Source organism: Barbus barbus (genome assembly GCF_936440315.1).
Source record: "Barbus barbus genome assembly, chromosome: 8".
Classification (NCBI taxonomy): domain Eukaryota; kingdom Metazoa; phylum Chordata; class Actinopteri; order Cypriniformes; family Cyprinidae; genus Barbus; species Barbus barbus.
Genome location: NC_136736.1, coordinates 695,463 through 715,469, shown reverse-complemented (window position 1 = coordinate 715,469; position 20,007 = coordinate 695,463). Strand labels below are relative to the sequence as shown.

General features: G+C 39.4%; 1 protein-coding gene across 1 annotated transcript in view; it reads right to left on the bottom strand.

Moving 5' to 3' along the window:
• LOC306873576 (uncharacterized protein) overlaps positions 1-19,627 on the bottom strand; it is a 32,825-nt gene extending 13,198 nt beyond the window's left edge. The window contains exons 1-20 of the mRNA XM_079422976.1: positions 19,364-19,627; positions 9,742-9,912; positions 7,572-7,785; positions 6,347-6,509; positions 5,883-6,005; positions 5,151-5,264; positions 4,271-4,393; positions 4,105-4,197; positions 3,957-4,019; positions 3,794-3,868; positions 3,176-3,259; positions 2,982-3,038; positions 2,401-2,454; positions 2,024-2,077; positions 1,805-1,858; positions 1,396-1,449; positions 1,245-1,298; positions 1,112-1,156; positions 922-975; positions 738-782 (exon numbers count right to left, since the gene is read on the bottom strand). Coding sequence (XP_079279102.1) covers positions 738-782; positions 922-975; positions 1,112-1,156; positions 1,245-1,298; positions 1,396-1,449; positions 1,805-1,858; positions 2,024-2,077; positions 2,401-2,454; positions 2,982-3,038; positions 3,176-3,259; positions 3,794-3,868; positions 3,957-4,019; positions 4,105-4,197; positions 4,271-4,393; positions 5,151-5,264; positions 5,883-6,005; positions 6,347-6,509; positions 7,572-7,785; positions 9,742-9,912; positions 19,364-19,448 — 1,779 coding nt within the window. The 5' untranslated portion in view covers positions 19,449-19,627. The remainder of the gene's footprint in view (positions 1-737; positions 783-921; positions 976-1,111; positions 1,157-1,244; positions 1,299-1,395; positions 1,450-1,804; positions 1,859-2,023; positions 2,078-2,400; positions 2,455-2,981; positions 3,039-3,175; positions 3,260-3,793; positions 3,869-3,956; positions 4,020-4,104; positions 4,198-4,270; positions 4,394-5,150; positions 5,265-5,882; positions 6,006-6,346; positions 6,510-7,571; positions 7,786-9,741; positions 9,913-19,363) is intronic.
• Between the last annotated feature and the right edge of the window lie 380 nt (positions 19,628-20,007).

The window sequence follows — 20,007 nt, the reverse complement described above, 5'->3', positions numbered from 1 at the left end:
ATGGTGATTGTCAAGTTCATCCACTTCGTCTCGCAGCACAAAGCACTGTAATGATCCTTGCACACTTCTTTTTAATGTATGGCTATAGTCTCGCTAGCAAAGCATCAATATGAGCCACTGACATCCTGAAGTAAACTTTGAATCGCCCGTGATAATCCCGCTGCTCCTTAATAAGGAGGGGGAACTATCCTTCCTCTCTATATCTCAGGATTGGATGGACCCAATATTTTCTTTCTTTTTCCTTTTTTTAAGAAGCGAGAGGACAACAAAATCATCCTCAATGCTTGTAGATTCCATTCAGTAGACTACTGTTTTGCAAATATGTTCGCAACGGATTAATTAATACGCATTGGACTCAGTGTGCAAGGTTTTTGTGCGTGACGAATTTGTAGGATTACGAACACAAAAAAACCCATATGAAAATTTCGGACTCAGTGTACAATGACCTTAACACTAACACTAAACATTCGGCTAAACAAGCAGTGCTGTAGAATGAGGCGTTGATCTTCTTCTGCGGAGGCGGGGCTTATCCACACTATTACATCATAGAGCAGAACATTCCTCAAGCTGTCATTTTGGCAGACTGGCTTTAATATAAGCTGTTTATAGACTAATGAGAAAGTTTTGAGTTCTGATGTTTTTATAATCCAATGACCTCTTATATGTCAAAAGGTCAAGGGAATTTTGTTTTCTCAGTTCATGGCCCCTTTAAGACATCTCAGATCAGCAGTACTCACCAAGTTTCCCTTTGAACCCTGAACTCCATCAATCCCACGAATACCCTGCCAAACACATACACAAACATACACATGGTCCATATAATGCTTTGATGTGACCTCCTGTATTCTGAGGAGGTCAGTCATATCATACAAACACAATAATGAGACCCAAACATGCAGAATGAGGAGTTTATCCACTCACCTGCTGTCCTGGAGGACCAGTAAGACCTCTCTGACCCGTCAACCCTGCTAGACCCTAACACACACACACACACACATCACTGAGGAATATATGTTAACACACAATCAGTCCCTGACACACACGTCAGTGGATCAATGAAGATGATGATCAATACTTCATACTACAGGTGGCAACAGGAGTGAACACATACAGGCTCTCCTGGCTGACCTCTGGGTCCCGGCTGACCATCTGAACCCTGGGAAACAAACAAACATTCTCTCTGAACCTGATCAAAGACAGACAGACAGAAGTTACAGAAGAATATGGAAGAAATGTTCACTGACCTTTTCTCCAGGGCCTCCTGGAGGACCGACTGGCCCCTTCTTCCCTGGATCTCCCTGCACACACACACACACACACACAGATGAATGTGTCTGCCCCTAATGAACATTTAGTCACACTGGGGTTAATGAGTGTTAATAGAGAGTGTGTTACCCGGTGACCCTTGTTTCCAGGCAGACCTGGTAGCCCGTCAAACCCTCTGTCACCCTGATAACAGCACACACAGAGACACAAATCACCTCAGGAGAGACCCAGTCAACACTCAACAGCTCTTCATTAGTGTTAGACTAGAACTTCATGTTCCAATAACATCATTTTACAAAACTTCAGCAGATAAACATTCTACTGCGTGCATGAAATATCAATGAATAAACACAGCAGACATGAGATCATACACTGTGCCTTCATCCCCTCATCTTCATCAACACACTGAACTCTTCTAACCTGTCCTGTTGAACTGATGGAGGTTCATTATGAGGGACAGCGTGTCTGATGGTCAGGTCCTCGTATGCATGATGTTTGATCTGTGAAATAATGTGTCACTAATGACAGAATAACTTACTTTAGTTCCAGTCTCTCCTGGCTCACCTCTGGCTCCGTCGATCCCACCACGACCCTTAACACACATACACACACACACACACACACACATACACACACACACACACACACACACACACACACACACACACACACACACACACACACACACACACACAGGTGTGTTTCAGGTGTTCAAGCAGGCGTCTGATGGTGTTTGTTGTGTTCAGATGAAACTCACCCTCTTGCCTGGTTTACCATTGAATCCTGGAGCCCCCGGCAGTCCACGAGGACCCTAAAGACAGATAATAATCATCAGAAATGTTTGTTGAGCAGTAAATCAGTATATTATTATGATTTCTGAAGATCATGTGACACTGAAGACTGGAGTAATGATGCTGAAAATACAGCTGCAGATCACAGAAATAAATTACAGTTTAACAGATATTCACACAGAAAACAGCTGTATTATAATGTAATAATATTTTTACTGTATTTTTGATCAAATAAATGCTGCTTTGGTGACTTCTTTTAAAACATTATAAATCTTAATTATTCCACACATGATTGGTATTGTGTGTGTATTTGAGATGATCAGATGAGCGTCTCCTCTCGTACCGGAGGTCCTGTGAAGCCATGATCGCCCTTCAGACCCCGCGGGCCCGGAGATCCCTGACAAACACAAACACAAACACACACTTCTTCACTCACAAAGTCATTCAGAACCAATAAAACTCATTAAACTGAGTCTGTTGGTTGGGACTCAATCTGCTGCTCCTCTGTTGATTTGGTCTTTAGTTTTGCTCATTTGTTTGTGTAACTATCCAGACGAATTTATCCTATAGCTATCCTATAGCCTGATGAAATGCAGCTCTTCTTCCAGAGCTTCAGTAGAGGGCGCCACACACACACACACACATACACACACACACACACACACACATGCTTACTCAGATAGATGAAGTCGGTACATAGACTTCTGCTGTTTTTATATCCAGCCAGTTATAAATAATATAACCCTAACCATAACACTAACCCTAACATTAAACCTTCTGCATTTTTACATTTTTATATCAGGCTTGTCACTTCTAGGTTCAAAATTGTCACTAAAATACATACACACACTGTATGAAATACTAGTATTTTTTTGGTCATTGTAATGTTGAAATAACAGGTTCTGCCGGTTGAAACACACTCACCAGCGGTCCGGGTCGTCCGGTCAGTCCTAACGGTCCCGGCGGGCCCTTCAGAGAGAGCTGAGACACAAACATCAGCACTGAGAGTGATGCAAACTTCATGAGTTCTCATAAATGGACTGTGTGTTAAAATCCTGATTTTATGCCCCTCAATTCATCTTCAGGACTGTGAGAGTAGAGTTAGAGTAGAGTCTGACCTTAGTGTGCTGTAAGATGGCTTGAGCTTGAGCTTCTTGAGCCGATATGACGGGACCGTGACGAGCGTCACCGCCAGACTGAAACTAACACACACACACACCGCTTCAGTCCTGGTTCATTTAATTACTGTAAACATCAGTTATTGACTGCCATGTGTTCATTGAAATGCAATCAATAAACATTCAGTAGCATTAAAAAGTTTGGGGTCAATTAGATTTTTTCATGTTTCTGAAGTCTCTTCTGCTCACCAAGGCTGCATTTATTTGACCCAAAAGTGCAGTAAAACCCTAAAATGCTCAAGAAACATTTCTGATTATTATCAATGTTAAATACAGTTGTGCTGCCTAATATTGTTGTGGAAACTGTGATACGTTTCATTTTTCAGGATTCATAGATGAATAGAAAGTTCAGAAGAACAGCATTTATTTGAAATAGAAATCTTTTGTAACATTATAAATGTCTTCACTGTCACTTTTGATCAATTTAATGCATCCTTGATGAATAAAAGTATTACATTCTTTCAAAAACAGTTCTTACTGACCCCAAACTTTTGAACGGTCAGCAAACATCAACACAAGCCTCTCTGTAAGTTTGTGTGTATTTTGATTGACACACACCGGCAGCATCAGCAGGTTCCCTGGAGGTCCAGGTATCCCATCGGCCCCTGCAAGTCCTTGTCGGCCCTCGGGACCCTAATGAGAGGAGACAGACGAGTGTGTAATATCCATTACGAGCCTGATGATCACGACGAGTGTGTGTGAGTGTGTGTGTGTGTCTCACTGGGTCTCCTGGATCTCCGATCGGCCCCGGGGGTCCCATAGGGCCGGGCTCACCCGGCGGCCCCTGCATGAAACAACAGAAACACACCGTCTGTCTCTGAGACACACACATAAACACAGAGAGTCACAGAGCTGTCATGAGAGGTTACCTCAGCACCTGGGAGGCCCGGGGGTCCCACGATCAGCGTCCCCTCCCCCAGCAGCGCCGGCTCGCCCTTCTGCCCCTTCTCTGGACCGAGAGCCTGCGAGAAGACCACAGACACGTGAGACACACCTGCAGGAAAACTCGGACAGAGACAGATGGCTGACACACACCTGCCCGCTGAAGAACTGCTCGTGTCTCTCCGCCGGACGGTACTCGTAATCCTCATACTCCTGATACTCTGTGTACTCCTTAAAATACTCCGTCTCGTTCTCAGCCTCCTCGTACTCCACTATCTGAGACACACACACACACACATTATTTACTTGAAATAATGTCAAATATTTCTCATTTTCATTTAATTACTAAAATAACTAAAGCGAAACCTGAAATAAAATTATTACAAAATCAAAAACAGATAACGCAGTTTTTTATTAATTTTCATAAATAATGTTTTTTTTTATTATTGTGTTATAATGTTTTTATTGTGTTTTATTGTCTGTTAGCTGTATTTTTTTTAGTTATTATTATGTAATAAAAACAACACATTTTTAAAAACGGAGTTATCTGTTTTTGCAAATTAACTCTTCATTTATATTTTAAAAAACTAAAATGTAAGCAAAATATAAAAATAAAAACTAATTCCAAATATTTATAAAACCTACAATAGAATCTCAAAGTCATTAAAATAACACAGTTTCTCATTAACAGCCTGAAAATGACTGTTTTACCCGTATTTACACTAAAATAAAGATTAACTGGCTATTTAACTAATATGAGCTTGACTGATTGGCTTGTTAATCACATTAGGATAAAGAAATAATACAATTTCCTTTTTAAATAATTAAGGGAAAGATTCAGGTCATGATGCATATTTTTAATTCTTCATGAGTTGTATTAGTGTAACCAGCATTATTTTTTACCTTGTAAATGATATTGAGTAAAAGTACAAATATTTAGTTTTACAAGATTTACAAGATTTACAAATCTCAAGTACAAATTCCCACAAGTAATACTGAAGTATAGCAGTGAAGTATTATTACTCAGACTGACCTCGTACTCGGTGACGTTGTCTCCTGCCGTCGACACAGACAGGTCACTGTAAAGGTCATTGTAAAAGTCATCGTCAAACTCCTCTTCGACTGGTTTCCTTGGCGGCTTCTTGACCTGCAACAGACACCGGACACCATACAGATGTCTTTTCCATTCATTTTCCCCATAGCGATTTTAAAAAGTCTTCATTAACGAGTTTAATCCATGAACCCAACCAACCAGCTCCGAGGAGAATCACAACATTACAAACTCTGAGTGGAAGCAAAAAAAGTGAGACTGTGAACTGAATGCCTTTACGGAGGGAAAGAACTACAATCCCATGCAGCTTTGTGAAGAACATGTATATATGTTTGGTGAAGATTTCTGAATCACTGGAAATAATGCAGGCTTCTGGCTTCAACAAAAGCATAAATCATTGTTTAACAACCTCGTCGCTCACAGCAGCTCTGTCTTTGAAGGTTTATGAGTTATCATTAAAAATCAATTCCTATGGAGAACATAAGAGAGTCGGTGTTTGGGCTGTAAATCACACACACAGCAGCTGAAGGGTGTGATATAAACACTGGCAGGAGTCCTCAACAGCATGTTTAACACTGTACTCAAGACCGAGCCAAAGAACAGACATCAGTGTTAATGAGAGACAGACAGGTGCTTTATATTCATCATCAATGCAGAAATACGAATATGAATGAGCTGTGCATGTTAATGAGCTCCTCCCGTGGGCGGAGTTACCTCCACGGGGTCCAGTGATAGGCTGTTGTAGGTGAGGGTGGAGTCACAGTCAGGAATGTGGGTGTGGCAGTAATCAGCAGCAGCTCTGGGGTCCGGAGCGATTAACAGCTGCTGGATCTCACCCTGAAACACACACACACACACACACACACACACACACACACACATACACATCAACACACATCAACACACACATACACATCAACACACATCAACACACACACACACACACACACACACACACACACACACACACACACACACACACACACACACACACACACATCAACACACATACACACACACACACACACACACACACACATCAACACACACACACACACACACACACACACACACACACACACACACATCAACACACATACACACACACACACACACACACACACACACACATCAACACACACACACACACACACACACACACACATAAACACACTCACCTCAAACACTTCTTCATCCAGGAGTCTCGTCCCGAACACCGTCACTCCGTCTGTGCTGACCTTAGGCTCGGGGCCTCTGGGGAGGTCAAGGGTCGCCACTTTCTGACAGTCTAGATACAGCGTGACTTTCTGACCTTCCACGCTGTAGGCCACTCTGTGCCACCTGTAGGGTCAGAGGTCACAGTGAGTCTGAGCGTAATCAGCACACGTCCAGAGCGGGAGATGAACGAATCCAGCAAACACCTGCAGGCTGACTGATGAGCTTCAAAGGGTTAAATCAGCCAAAAATGTGACTCCATATTTCAACTCTTCTGAAGTCACACCATAATTTATGTGAGGAACAGACTTAAACTGATTCAGTCACGATCTTCTGCTCCAATGAACTGAACTCAACTACTGTAGAGCTGCTGCACAGCTGAAACTGAATTGTTTCATAATTGATTAACTTTACATCATTAACACTGATATCTTCCTGTGAAGCTGCTTCTGTAGTGATATAACATAATCGCCTTGAGAGGTTTTACTGTCTGAGTTTGGGTTTGTTCCTCACACAAAGCATCGTTTGACTTCAGAAGAGTTCTGCTGACCACCTTTATGAAGCTTTTCTATCATTAACAGCTTCAGTCCTCATTCACTTTCATTACGAGTCTTCAGAAACTCTCCTTGTGTGTTTTACAGAAGAAAAGAAAGTTGTTAACACTGTATTTGAAGGTGTTCTTGTCACACGTTACATGTACTTATTATTATAATAACAATAAATTATGCATAATTACATGCAAGTAACCTAACCATATAGCAAATACATAGTTAATTAATATTACTCATTACTTAAATATATAATTACACTTTAACAAGGACACCTTAAAATAAAGTGTAACCAGAAAGTTAAATGATGAATGGATGAATTATTCACTTCATATAAGTTAAGAATATAAATACATCTGCAGCGTGTCCTGTTTTAACTGACTGTAGCTTCAGAAATTCACTGAATCCCATGTAGAACTGAAGTGATTCAGTTTCTGTCAGGAAAACACAAGACCGGAGTGACTTCATGGCGGATTCAAGTCTTCCTGGGATGCTCATATGTAGAGTTACGTAGAGTTGGGAAGTCTTAATCATAATGACGTGTGTTCAAATCAGGACGGTGATGTAGTTTTACTGCAAGCGATGCAGCAAGGTGCTTCTACAGATGAATGCTGAATGTGTGTTCGGTCGTGTCACTCACTTGCCGTCGGCGAGGTTGATCTTCTTGAAGATGGGGTAGAGGTCAGGGGTCGGCTGGCCGGTGTGGTCCTCGTAGAGGAAGACGGGCGAGCGTCCGAGCTCCAGGCCCAGCTGCTGCACTCCCTCGCTGTCATACACCGACAGCAGAAAACACTGAGCGCCGCGCCGCGCTCGGACCGTCACCAGCACCGAGAAATCCTCCGGGAACACAGCGTCTGAAACACACCAAACACAGTACAAATATGAAATATCATTACAGTCTAATACAGCTGTTTTCTGTGTGAATGTGTGTTAAACTGTAATGTATTTCTGTGATCTGCAGCTGTATTTTCAGCATCATTACTCCAGTCTTCAGTGTCACATGATCTTCAGAAATCATTATAATATACTGATTTACTGCTCAACAAACATTTCTGATTATTATCAATGATGAATTGCTGCCCAATATTTTTGTGGAAACTGTGAAACATTTTGTTTTTCAGGATTCACGGAATAATAGAAAGTTCAAAAGAACAGCATTTATTTGAAATAAAAATCTTTTGCTACATTATAAATGTCTTCACTGGCACTTTTGATCAATTGAATGTGCCCTTGCTGAATAAAAGCATTCATTTATTTGAAAAAAAAAAGGAATAATTAATTAAAAACTTTCTTTCTTAATGACCCCAAACTGTATGATTATCTGTATATAAAAATGGAAGCGGTCTATGGGATGTGTCTGTTAACAGTACGTGTGCGCGTGTTTTTGTGACATATGAGGACACACATTTGTATAATGACATGGGTATATTAATAGAAAATACGGGATTAGTTTTCATTGTTATGCTGATGATACTCAACTATATATCTCAACAAGACCAGATGAAACTTCTCAACTATCTAAACTAAAGGATTGTGTAAAAAATGTAAAAGATTGGATGACCAATAATTTCCTCCTATTAAATTCAGATAAGACAGAGATATTACTTATTGGCCAAAAACAGTACACAGAATCTCTTGGATTACAATTGGCAACTAGACAGATGCACTATTACGTCCTCTAAAGTCAAAAATCTGGGTGTTATATTAGACAGCAACTTGTCCTTTGAAAATCATGTTTCCCATGTTACAAAAACAGCATTCTTCCATCTTAGAAACATTGCCAAGCTTCGAAACATGCTACCTGTTTCTGATGCAGAAAAGCTAGTTGATGCATTCATGACCTCTAGACTGGAATATTGTAATGCACTGCTAGCTGGTTGTCCTGCATCTTCAATAAACAAGCTACAGATAGTCCAAAATGCAGCGGCTAGAGTTCTTACCAGGTCAAGAAAATATGATCATATTACCCCAATTTTACAGTCTCTGCACTGGCTACCTATTCTGTTCTGTATCATTTACAAAATATTATTACTTGCCTATAAGGCCCTAAATGGTTTAGCTCCTGCGTACCCAACTCGTCTTCTACCACGCTATAATCCAACCCGCTCTCTAAGGTCACAAAACTCTGGACTTTTGGTAGTACCTAGGATAGCAAAGTCCACTAAAGGAGGTAGAGCTTTTTCACATTTGGCTCCCAAACTCTGGAATAGCCTTCCTGATAACGTTCGGGGTTCAGACACACTCTCTCTGTTTAAATCTAGATTAAAGACACATCTCTTTAGCCAAGCATTCACATAATGCATCTTATAATCTTGTACTGCAGTTATATCTGATCAAATGTACATTATTATTATTCTTTAGCTTGGGTTGAACAAATCATTTATGCTTAGATGGAACAGCAGCTACGCTAATCATGTCTCTATTTGTTTCTCTGTTGATTAACATCCCGTGGTAACTAGGAATGACAGAAGCTTCAGTCTGGATCCAACCCTTAAATGATCTGAGATGACCGAACACCTGAGAAAAGATGATGCCAACCCCTCAGAGGACCTCAGAGGATGCCAACGCTCAGACAACATACACAATTACCAAATTGTGCCATAAGTTAAATATATTAAGGTTCTGCAATACATAAATATATTGTGGAAACATAATTTCCTGTAGAGCTGCTTTGCAACGATTTATATCGTAAAAAGCACTATACAAATACACTTGAAACTTGAACTTGGTATGACTCAGGTATTACAAGGAGAAGGTGATTTATGTGTGTGTGTGTGTGTGTGTGTGTGTGTGTGTGTGCGGGCACATACCTGGGAAGAGCTGATTGGTCGGAACACTAACTTGGATTTTCTTCTCAATCTTATAAGCGAGATCCGCCTCCTCTGAGCCCCGCCTACTTGTGCACAGCCCCGCCTCCAAAGACACACCCTCCATGGAATCTGATAGGTCCAGAATCTTCAGCACATCGATGTGATTGGCTGCTGGAGACGACACAGTCAGTCATGTTAACATCTCATGGAGAGACCTCACATCTGTCTGTCTGTCTGGCTGTTAGAACACACTGACTGACAGCAGGTGAAAGATGATCGTGACTGTGTAAGTGTGTGTGTGTGTGTGTGTGTGTGTGAAGCTATCTTCATGCAGGTCTGGACTGGTCATGTGTCTCTTCACATCATCCTACTTGTGTAATACCTGCATCTGGAGCACACATACACACACACACACACACACACACACACACACACACACACACACACACATACTTACACATACACACACATCTCTCATCTCTAAGCTGAAAAACTTAACTCATTTGGAAAGACTTTCACAACAAGCTACAGATCAAAGACACAACAGCAGCTGCAGGGGAGTGTGTGTGTGTGTGTGTGTGTGTGTGTGTGTGTGTGTGTGTGTGTGTGTGTGCGTGTGCGTGTCTGGGAGCCAGATGTGAATGACGACACCAGGATGAATTAAAGAAACACAGTCCAGACTTCCAGACATTTTATATTTGTATATATATTTTATATTCATATTTTTATTGTGCTTCTTTCGCATGCGCGCGCACACACACACACACACACACATAACCCAGTAAACTGCAGAGAAACATCACAGCATCACAAACGGATGTGAGACAGGTTATTAAAAGTGTGTGCCTGCTGACCCCACCTGACCTTCACCTCTGACCTTTGGCTTTCATTCCTGATTCCCTTTCAGACTTTCTCTGTTCAAGCTGTTTCAGAACGACGGTATTTCACACTTCTCTCAACAGAACAAAGACAGAAGATTTTATAAAAGAGTTCAATCTTTTCTGGAGCCCGACAGTTGAAGAAGATTCGAAGAAGATTGTCCACAAATATTGCACAGAAAACAACCATACATCATTTCTAATGACACAAGGGTGAGTAAATGATAAAACACTTGCAGCTATGGCATTATAACATCAGGAACTACATTACAGTCAAAAGACCACATGAGTACTATGGTATTTTAAAATATGAATGAGTTTGGAGTCGCACACCCTAGCGATTTCTTCCATATAAATAGATCAGAGAAATAGTAAATATATGAGATGCCAAACTGAGCCTGCATGTGGAAACTATATGAAGATACCACTGCTATGAACAAAGAAGCAGCTTTACATCTGCAGATGAGTTCAGAACGAACACGAGCACAGAAACTAGAGTTAGTTCACGTTGCATTGCAGCTGTTGTTCAACAGGACTGAGTTTAACTCATGCTGCGCTGAAACACAGCACACTGAGCCTGACTTGCACTGCAGTGACCAACAGTTTTATTATGAGAAGATCGTTACACTAAACTGAACTGCACAGTCTGAAAGAAGTTATGCATTACAATATTGCGTTACTCCCTTATATGTTAGTTACTTTTTATGGAAATGCGTTATGTTACTTTTGACTTACTTTTTTAAATTTGAGCAGGGCTTGCTTGTTTGTTTTAATATAAAAAAGTTCTATATTTGGCAAATGTGAAGGTCCTTTCTCACCAAAAGTGAAATGAATAAGCCGAGGCTGAAGAACAGGCTAATTCACCTCTGTACAGTAGCTGCACAGCAATAAAGAAAGTTGTTAGGTAAGAAATGTTTATCTAAAGTCCTTTTTGCTTCTTAGTATGGTTGAATTGGATCAGGCCAGCAGCAAAACAAACGGTTAATAAAACAGGATTAAATACATGAAGGATATTTTGGTTATTTAACTATTGCAGGTTTGCATCATATTCTGAGTATGCATTGCTCTGTTTTTATTCAGTCAGTCAACACAACTGGAGTTACTTATTTGAAAACGTAACACAGGTATCTTCTTTTAAATTATAAAGTAATGCATTTTTTTTAGAAGTTACTTGGAAAAGTAATCTGATTATGTAACGTGTTACTTGTAATGCATTACCGCCAACACTGATTAAATGTAGCTGAACTTCAGACTACAGTTTGCAAGCATTTTAACTGCAGCACAGTTGTTCATTGTGCAGTGCAGAATCACATGCAACCAACGGCAAGTTTAACAATTACATAGATTACAGTACAACTGCAGTCACACTGGAGTTTCACTGCGCTTCATTTCTCTAAGTGTATTTTCATCTCTAGCTGAACTCTCCAAAAGAGGTCATGGCTTTAATCTACACTGATCTTTTCCATCTGACCTTCAAAGATCAGCATGAGGTCAAGAGCTCAGGAAACTGTAAATGGTTCAGGGTGAAAGGTCAAGGCAGGGACTTACGGATCTAGCCCAGATGAGAGTTCAGACCATCTGGAGTATTTCTCTATCATTCAGCCAAACCTCTCCTCGCTCATACACTCAACCTCCACCTCAGCTGAGAAGACGTCCAGAAGCACATCCTGAGGAACTACTGACAAACGTGTTAAAGCTTGTGCATCAAACCAACAGCCGTCTGAAGAACCACATACTCATCAATGACAATGTGCATCTGGGTCAGAGATGAAATATCAGCAGTGAGCTGTACTTCAGAGAGAGATTAGTCCAGTTTCACTCTTCAGAAGAACGTCTACTGTGTGAACTTCTACTTTAAAGAACTTACAAGAACCCAGAAACCAAAACACTGATCTGAAGAACCTAATGAAACCATCAATTTCTATTCTCCAAAATAACAGCAGTTGTTCACAGCCAAAAATCATTCTTGATATGAAAGGGCTCCAATATTACATGACCATCAGCACAAAACAGTCATGCAATGCTCATAAAACCCTCTATCTGAACAGCGGGTGAGTTAACAGGTTAACCCTACAGATCAACAGATCAAACTAAGTCATGACTGATGGCCTCTCCACGACCAAACGCTCCTTCAGCTCCGTAAGCACACAGCAAACTGTGCTAACAAGATCAAGATGGTGCCGCGCATGGCAGCCATTGTGCTTGGCTCTCCAGTTGTTTTAGTGTTTTTGTTAGTTTTTCCTGTCTTTTGTTTGTCTAACACGATCAGTTTCACCAAGAAAGAACTGCTGAACATTCGGCAGAACACTCTACAAAATCTCCAACCGGTTTTCGATTATTCGGATGTTTTGCTGAACATAGTAGTTGGCGGAGCTCCAGCGCTGTTTAGACGCTTTAGGACGCGCAGACGGGGGAAGCGAGCCGGCGGTGGGACGTGCTTTTACATCAGTGAGAGGTGGTGTACAGATGTAACAAGCGTATAGAGGAACCATGTTGGTTGTGATTGTGCTTGTAATATGGCCTGTGACATCCTCACACGGATAAATCTGCTGGCACAGTCTCAGTGCTCAGAACTCTTCATCTGCGCTCAGAAGCCAGGTTTAACACGGTCACTGCTCCTCTCAAACATGCAGATCTCCTCAGATTCCTGCTGCATTGGCGCAGCACACGGAGCAGCAGAAAGCGTTTATCTGCAGCGCGCTGGAACGCTGGACAGCTTCAGACGTGTCGGGAATGTGTGGAAAAAGCCCTGCTCTCATTTCTCTTCTGAACGCCTTTCAGTAGATTAATACCCACCTGATGCCCCTGAGTAACTTCAGCTGAGATCTGAACCTACAGCATGTGCTTCTGACGATCTAAACATCACAGTCCTGCTCCCAGGCCCTCAGGGAATCAGAGAAAACGCCTTCACAGAAATAACACGCGCTCACAGCACCGTAACGCTCAATAAAGCAAGCTATATTAGCATTTCTCTAAAGATCCTTTACTTCACAAAGATAGAAAGCAGGCCTGAAAGGAGCCAGACAGAGACAGTGAATGAGAAACAGCTGCTGGAACGAGATCAGATCCAGAAAACCACCAGAGAACAAGAGCCGCTCTCTCTAGACCCTACAGGCTTAAAAACCACCGGCGTCAGACCAGCCTACTGAAGAACCATGTTATATGAATGAAGTAATCTTGCAGGATTGATGAATTGAATGCATTCAGATTTATCTCTCAATCGTGTCTTAATAATTATACTAAGTAACACTACTTTGTTTTGTAAGTCATAATTTATTCATGCTGCAATGCATGCTGGGAACACTCAAAATGTTTCAGCATTATGAATTTCTTCATACAGACAAATGTGTTTGACCAGTTGGGACAATGTGTGAGTGAATACAGTTGGTTTGACATGGGTTTTAATATAGTTTCAAGAAAATTGGGTAACTCTTTACTTAAAGCCTTTATGTATAACACATTGTAAAGGGTTATTAAAGAGTATAATGCATTATAATTATTCAGAATTGGCATTGTAATACGTTATATCTTGTTGTAAATAATTATAACTGAATTTAAAATGCAGTCTTATAATGTATTAACTGTGATTACCATTATCCATGAGATTGCACAATGCCAGGCCTCGCAAAATGTCTAAATCCCCGGTATCCTTCGGGCAGGTACTCTTCAGATTTTGGTAGCCCGAAAATAATTTAACTAGCCCAAATAAAATAGAGACCATAAATGTCAATCAAAAACATTGTCAATACACAAATATCAACGAACATCAAGGAAAGAGTTTTATTTTACTATTTACAAGGTATCTGCAGAATTCTTAATTTAAGGCAATTTGAAAAATTATTTCCTATACCATTTAATGTATTTAAAACTGTCTAAGGCCTTAAAAACTCTTCAGTTTAGTTGCATCAAATTGAAGGACCCGTGGGAGCAATGATCCTCTAATGTTATTTCTTTCTGAGCAAAACTTCTCTCTATCGGGGGACACTTCGGTCTCCTGAGCAAAAGCATTCTTTACACCAGACCTGTACAGCACGCACAAATAAAGTGTGTACCTTAACTTTAATGTGCTATTTATATTTGATTTGACCCTTGATGTAACTAAATTATGTATATTTTAGGTTACCTGAGAAAGCATGTTTACTGAACAATACACTGCAGTTCAAACGTTTGGATCAATAAAGTTTTTAAAGAAGTTTCTTATTCTCATCAAGGCTGTATCTATTTGATAAAAAATACTGAATATTATTTCACAAAATAATATTGTGAAATATTATTGCAATTTAAAATAACAGTTTTCTATTTTAATAAACTTTAAAATGTAATTAATTCCTGTGAAGCCAAGCAGTATTTTCAGAGTCACATGATCCTTCAGAAATCATTCTAATATACTGATTTATAATCAATGCTGGAAACACTTCTACTGCTTTTTTATTTTATTTTATTTTATATTTTTATGCTGTATATTTTTGGGACCTGTGATATCTTTTAAAAATAAAAAGTTAAAAAGAACAGTGTTTAGTTAAAATAGAGATGTTGTGTTACAATATAAACTATTCAAAAGTTTGGGGTCAGAATTGTTTTTCTTTCTTTTTTAAAGATACTTTTAAAAAGTTTAAAGAAAGTTCAATAAGTTTTATTCAGCAAGGATGTGTTAAATGGATCAAATTGATAGTAAAGACTTCTATTGTTAGAAAATATTTATATTTTGAATAAATGCTGTTCTTTTAAACTTTTTATTAATCAAAGAAAAAAGTAAAAGGTTCCAAAAAAATATTGATCAGCAGAACAGTTTCAACACTGATGATAAATCAGTATATTATTATGATTTCTGAAGATCATGTGACACTGAAGACTGGAGAAATGATGAAAATACAGCTTCAGATCACAGGAATAACTGCTAGTTTAAAGTATAGGTATTAAAATAGAAAACCAATATTAGATATTGCAATAATATTTCACTATATCACTGTTTTATCTGTATTTTTTAAATGAATACAGCCTTGATGAGCAAGAGACTCAAAGTCAAAGACTCAAAAACATGAGGATGTTTTATTTCAGATGTCATTGTGTTTGTGTTGGCTCTCGCACCGCAACCATTGAAGTATTGAGTTTCTACAGCCACTCATTTGGTGCATATCGTGCTCTTTCTATGAAACCGGCTCTAACTCTGTCGTGACATCAGCTCTATAGCAGTTTGCCTGAGCATTGCTATTCTTTCCCTTTTACTGCAGCATTCAATCAAATGGCTTCCCAACTCATTTGTGTGCGCGAGGCACATTATTTCTCCTGCGCGTGCGCGGTGGAAGAAGAGCGCTCAGTTTAGAGGGAACACTGCGTGGAGCCCTGTATTTAAGGCCTGTCGGGCAGGACAGTGATATATTCTGGTAGCCCGACTGGAAAACACAATAGTCCCGGGACGTCAGGCTAGCGAATTTGCGAGCCCTGAATGCATTATAAAGGTGCATTACAAGCCATAAGTAATGCATTAAAACTACTTTTATAATGCATTATAGGTAAAGGCTTTAAGTAAAGTGTTACCGAAAATTGCAATTTCGTAATATTTGAGACTATTTGAATATTTGAGAAGTTTTCATAAACTGGAAAGTAGTTGCTGCTTCTTATTTTTTCCCCCTCCATATTATCCTATAATATGGAGGGGGAAAATTATATCCTATCTTGTATCTATCTACAACACGAATTCCGGAAATGTTGGGACATTATTTAAATTTGAATAAAATGAAAAGTAAAAGAATTTCAATTAACATGAGCCAATATTTTATTCACAATAGTACATAACATAAATTGTTAGGATTATGGACTTTAGTTTTGTCTTTTTTCATTTCGTCTGCCTTTTTCTGTTTTGCCTTATTTGGTTTTGTTCCTGTTTGATTTAGCTCATTAGTTGTTCTGCTCGTTTAGTCATTATTAGTTAAACCCCTTCAACTGTGTAGGTAGTTTTGCCGAACTCACTACCTACTTAAAGTCTCCGTTCAGTTCTGTCTTTGTCGGTTATTGTTTGTGTTACATCTTAGTAAGTTCTTTGTCAATTAAAGCCTATTGTTTTTGGATATTCCTGCCTGCCCTGTCTTTGACTGCCTGCCTGGATTGAACTTAACACAAATGTTTAAACTGAGATTGTATTGTATACTTTTATGCACAAAATGAGCTCATTTCAATTTTGATGCCTGCTACAGGTCTCAAAATAGTTGGGACGGGGCATGTTTACCCTGGTGTAGCATCTCCTCTTCTTTTCAAAACAGTCTGAAGACGTCTGTCCATCGAGGTTATGAGTTTCTGGAGTTTTGGTGTTGGAATTTGGTCCCATTCTTGTCTGATATAGGTTTCCAGCTGCTGAAGAGGGTCATCTTTGACATATTTTTTCGTTTAATGATGCGGCAAATGTTCTCTACAGGTGAAAGATCTGGACTGCGGGCCAATTCAGCACCCAGACTCTTCTACTACGAAGCCATGCTGTTGTGATAGCTGCAGTATGTGGTTTTGCATTGTCCTGCTGAAATACACAAGGCCTTCCCTGAAATAGACATCGTCTGGAGGGGCGCATATGTTGCTCTAAAACCTTTATATGCCTTTCAGCATTCATAGTGCCTTCCAAAACATGCAAGCTGCCCATACCGTATGTACTTATGCACCCCCATACCATCAGAGATGCTGGCTTTTGAACTGAACGCTGATAACATGCTGAAAGGTCTCACTCCTCTTTAGCCCAGAAGACACGGCGTCTGTGATTTCCAAACAAGAATGTCAAATTTGGACTCGTCTGACCATAGAACACTTTTCCACTTTGAAACAGTCCATTTTAAATGAGCTTTGGCCCACAGGACACGACAGCACTTCTTGACCATGTTCACATATGGCTTCCTTTTTGCATGATAGAGCTTTAGTTGGCATCTGCAGATGGCACGGCGGATTGTGTTTACCGACAGTGGTTTCTGGAAGTATTCCTGGGCCTATTTAGTACTGTCAATGACAGAATAATGCCGATGAGTGATGCAGTGTTGTCTGAGGGCCCGAAGACCACGGGCATCCAACAAAGGTTTCCCACCTGGTCCCTTACGCACAGAGATTTCTCCAGTTTCTCTGAATCTTTTGATGATGTTATGCGCTGTAGATGGTGAGATTTGCCAAGTCTTTGCAATTTGACGTTGAGGAACGTTGTTTTTAAAGTATTCCACAATATGTTTACGCACTGTTTTACAGATTGGAGAGCCTCTGCCCGTCTTTACTTCTGAGAGACTCTGCCTCTCTAAGACATCCCTTTTATAGCTAAGAATGCTACAGACCTGATGTTAATTAACTTAATTAGTTGCTAGATGTTCTCCCAGCTGAATCTTTTCAAAATTTCTTGCTTTTTCAGCTCTTTGTTGCCCCCGTGCCAACTTTTTTGAGACCTGTAGCAGGCATCAAATTTGAAATGAGCTTATTTAGTGGATAAAAGTGTAAAATTTCTCAGTTTAAACATTTGCTATGTTCTATTGTGAATAAAATATTGGCTCATGTGATTTGAAAGTCTTTTAGTTTTCATTTTATTCAAATTTAAAAAGCGTCCCAACATTTCTGGAATTTGGGTTGTATATATCCAGTGTTGGGAAGGTTACTTTGTAAATGTAATAGTTTACATATTACACGTTACCCTATCTAAAATGTAATATGTAATGTAACTATTTCAATTACTTTATTAAAGTAATGTAACATAACATTTGATTACTTTTCTGAATTTAAATTTAAATTATTTTTTTCTACATTTTTCTAAACTGTTAATAATTTTCAAGCATTTAAAGCAGGCAGGGTTGACATTACAATAATTCTCAACCAAGATTACTGTCAGACTTCCAAAAGCCTTCATCACTTGAATTAAGATTATAATAATTTTATTTAATTAAATGGCAGCCACCACAAAATCAGACTTTTACTTTGAGATTGCTCTGAGGTATACAGATTTAAAATCATAAGAAATAGTTTGATAACTATGATTTAAAAAAATAGTTTTTGTCAAATTGTTGCATAGCTGTGACAGGAAAATGGCATCTGACCTTTTCCAATGCCTTTTCTGACAATGCCAATGAAAAAACAGTTATGTAATCTATTGTAAACAACAATAACAACAACAAAAAAACATATGCATAAAGCCAAATAGGAAATAAAACAGTTATTGAATAAGCATGTGTCTATTCTGTGTTCTAAACTCCTGAAAGATTACAGTCTCGTATTTTAGAGCAGTCAATGCAATTTGAGAAAGAAATCAATCAAATCTGCGTGTGTGTGAAAATATGCAAATGTAACCCCCTTCGTGATTGTTAACATTTTCATAAGTAACTTTAATTTAATTTAACAGGTTACAGTTACATTTATTTTGAAATTAAATTACTTAATTGCGTTACATGTAACCAGTTAGTCTTCAACACTGTATAATATCCTTTACAAGTTTATGACGAGCAAGTTTATTAACTTTCACCGCACTATACTATATTTTAACAAGTGCATCAGTGAATACTGAACACAGACCGAGCCTCTCAAATCAGTGACAGAATCTCCATCAGATTTCAGTGATTGAATAATCCGTCCACTGATCGATCAATCATCATTACTATATCACGCGTGGTTCTTCATCATAACGATATTAGCGATGTGAACTATCACATCTGAACTGAACCTCAACTAACCCGAAGATGAGGACTAACTGTGATCTCCCACATTAAAATAGCCCCAGAGCTGAAGACATGTACCTGCTCGTGTCGCGTGCAGCAGCAATAACACGATCAGCGGCGCGACTCCGGTGATCCGGTGAGTCTTCATCATCATCTTCATCATCCTCCGTTGCACCGGAGCAACCGGCGCTCGCGAGGCGTGTGTGTGTCGCACCTGGACCTGAAGATCCCGACAAAACCTGGAGGAGAAGAGAAATCCTGCAGACAGACAGACAGACTGCTGGAGTTGATCTGCTCTGTCTCGTATGAGTGTCTCTCTCTCCGTCTCTCTCTCTCAGATCTGCTCTCCAGGCTTTCAGCTGCTGTTGATACGAACTGATTTTCTAGCAGCATTTTAACTCAAGTTACACCTGAACTGTTGAGAACGCAGTTAAAACTGTTTGCTATAAATAAACATTGTCTCTTTCTTCAAGATTGGAATCATAGCTTCATTTGTTAACACAATATGACTTTTGCCTTATTTTTTTTAAACTTTTAATAAATATTTTGACCAACAAACAGAAGATTTCACACGACAATAAAACATAAGATTAATTACATTCACAAAACATCAACTGTTGTTTATGGGAGAAGCATACCCTGATCATACATTAAAACCAATCCAACTCATTAGAACAAATACTAGCAGACTGTAAACATAAATGAAAATAGCATCTAATAGT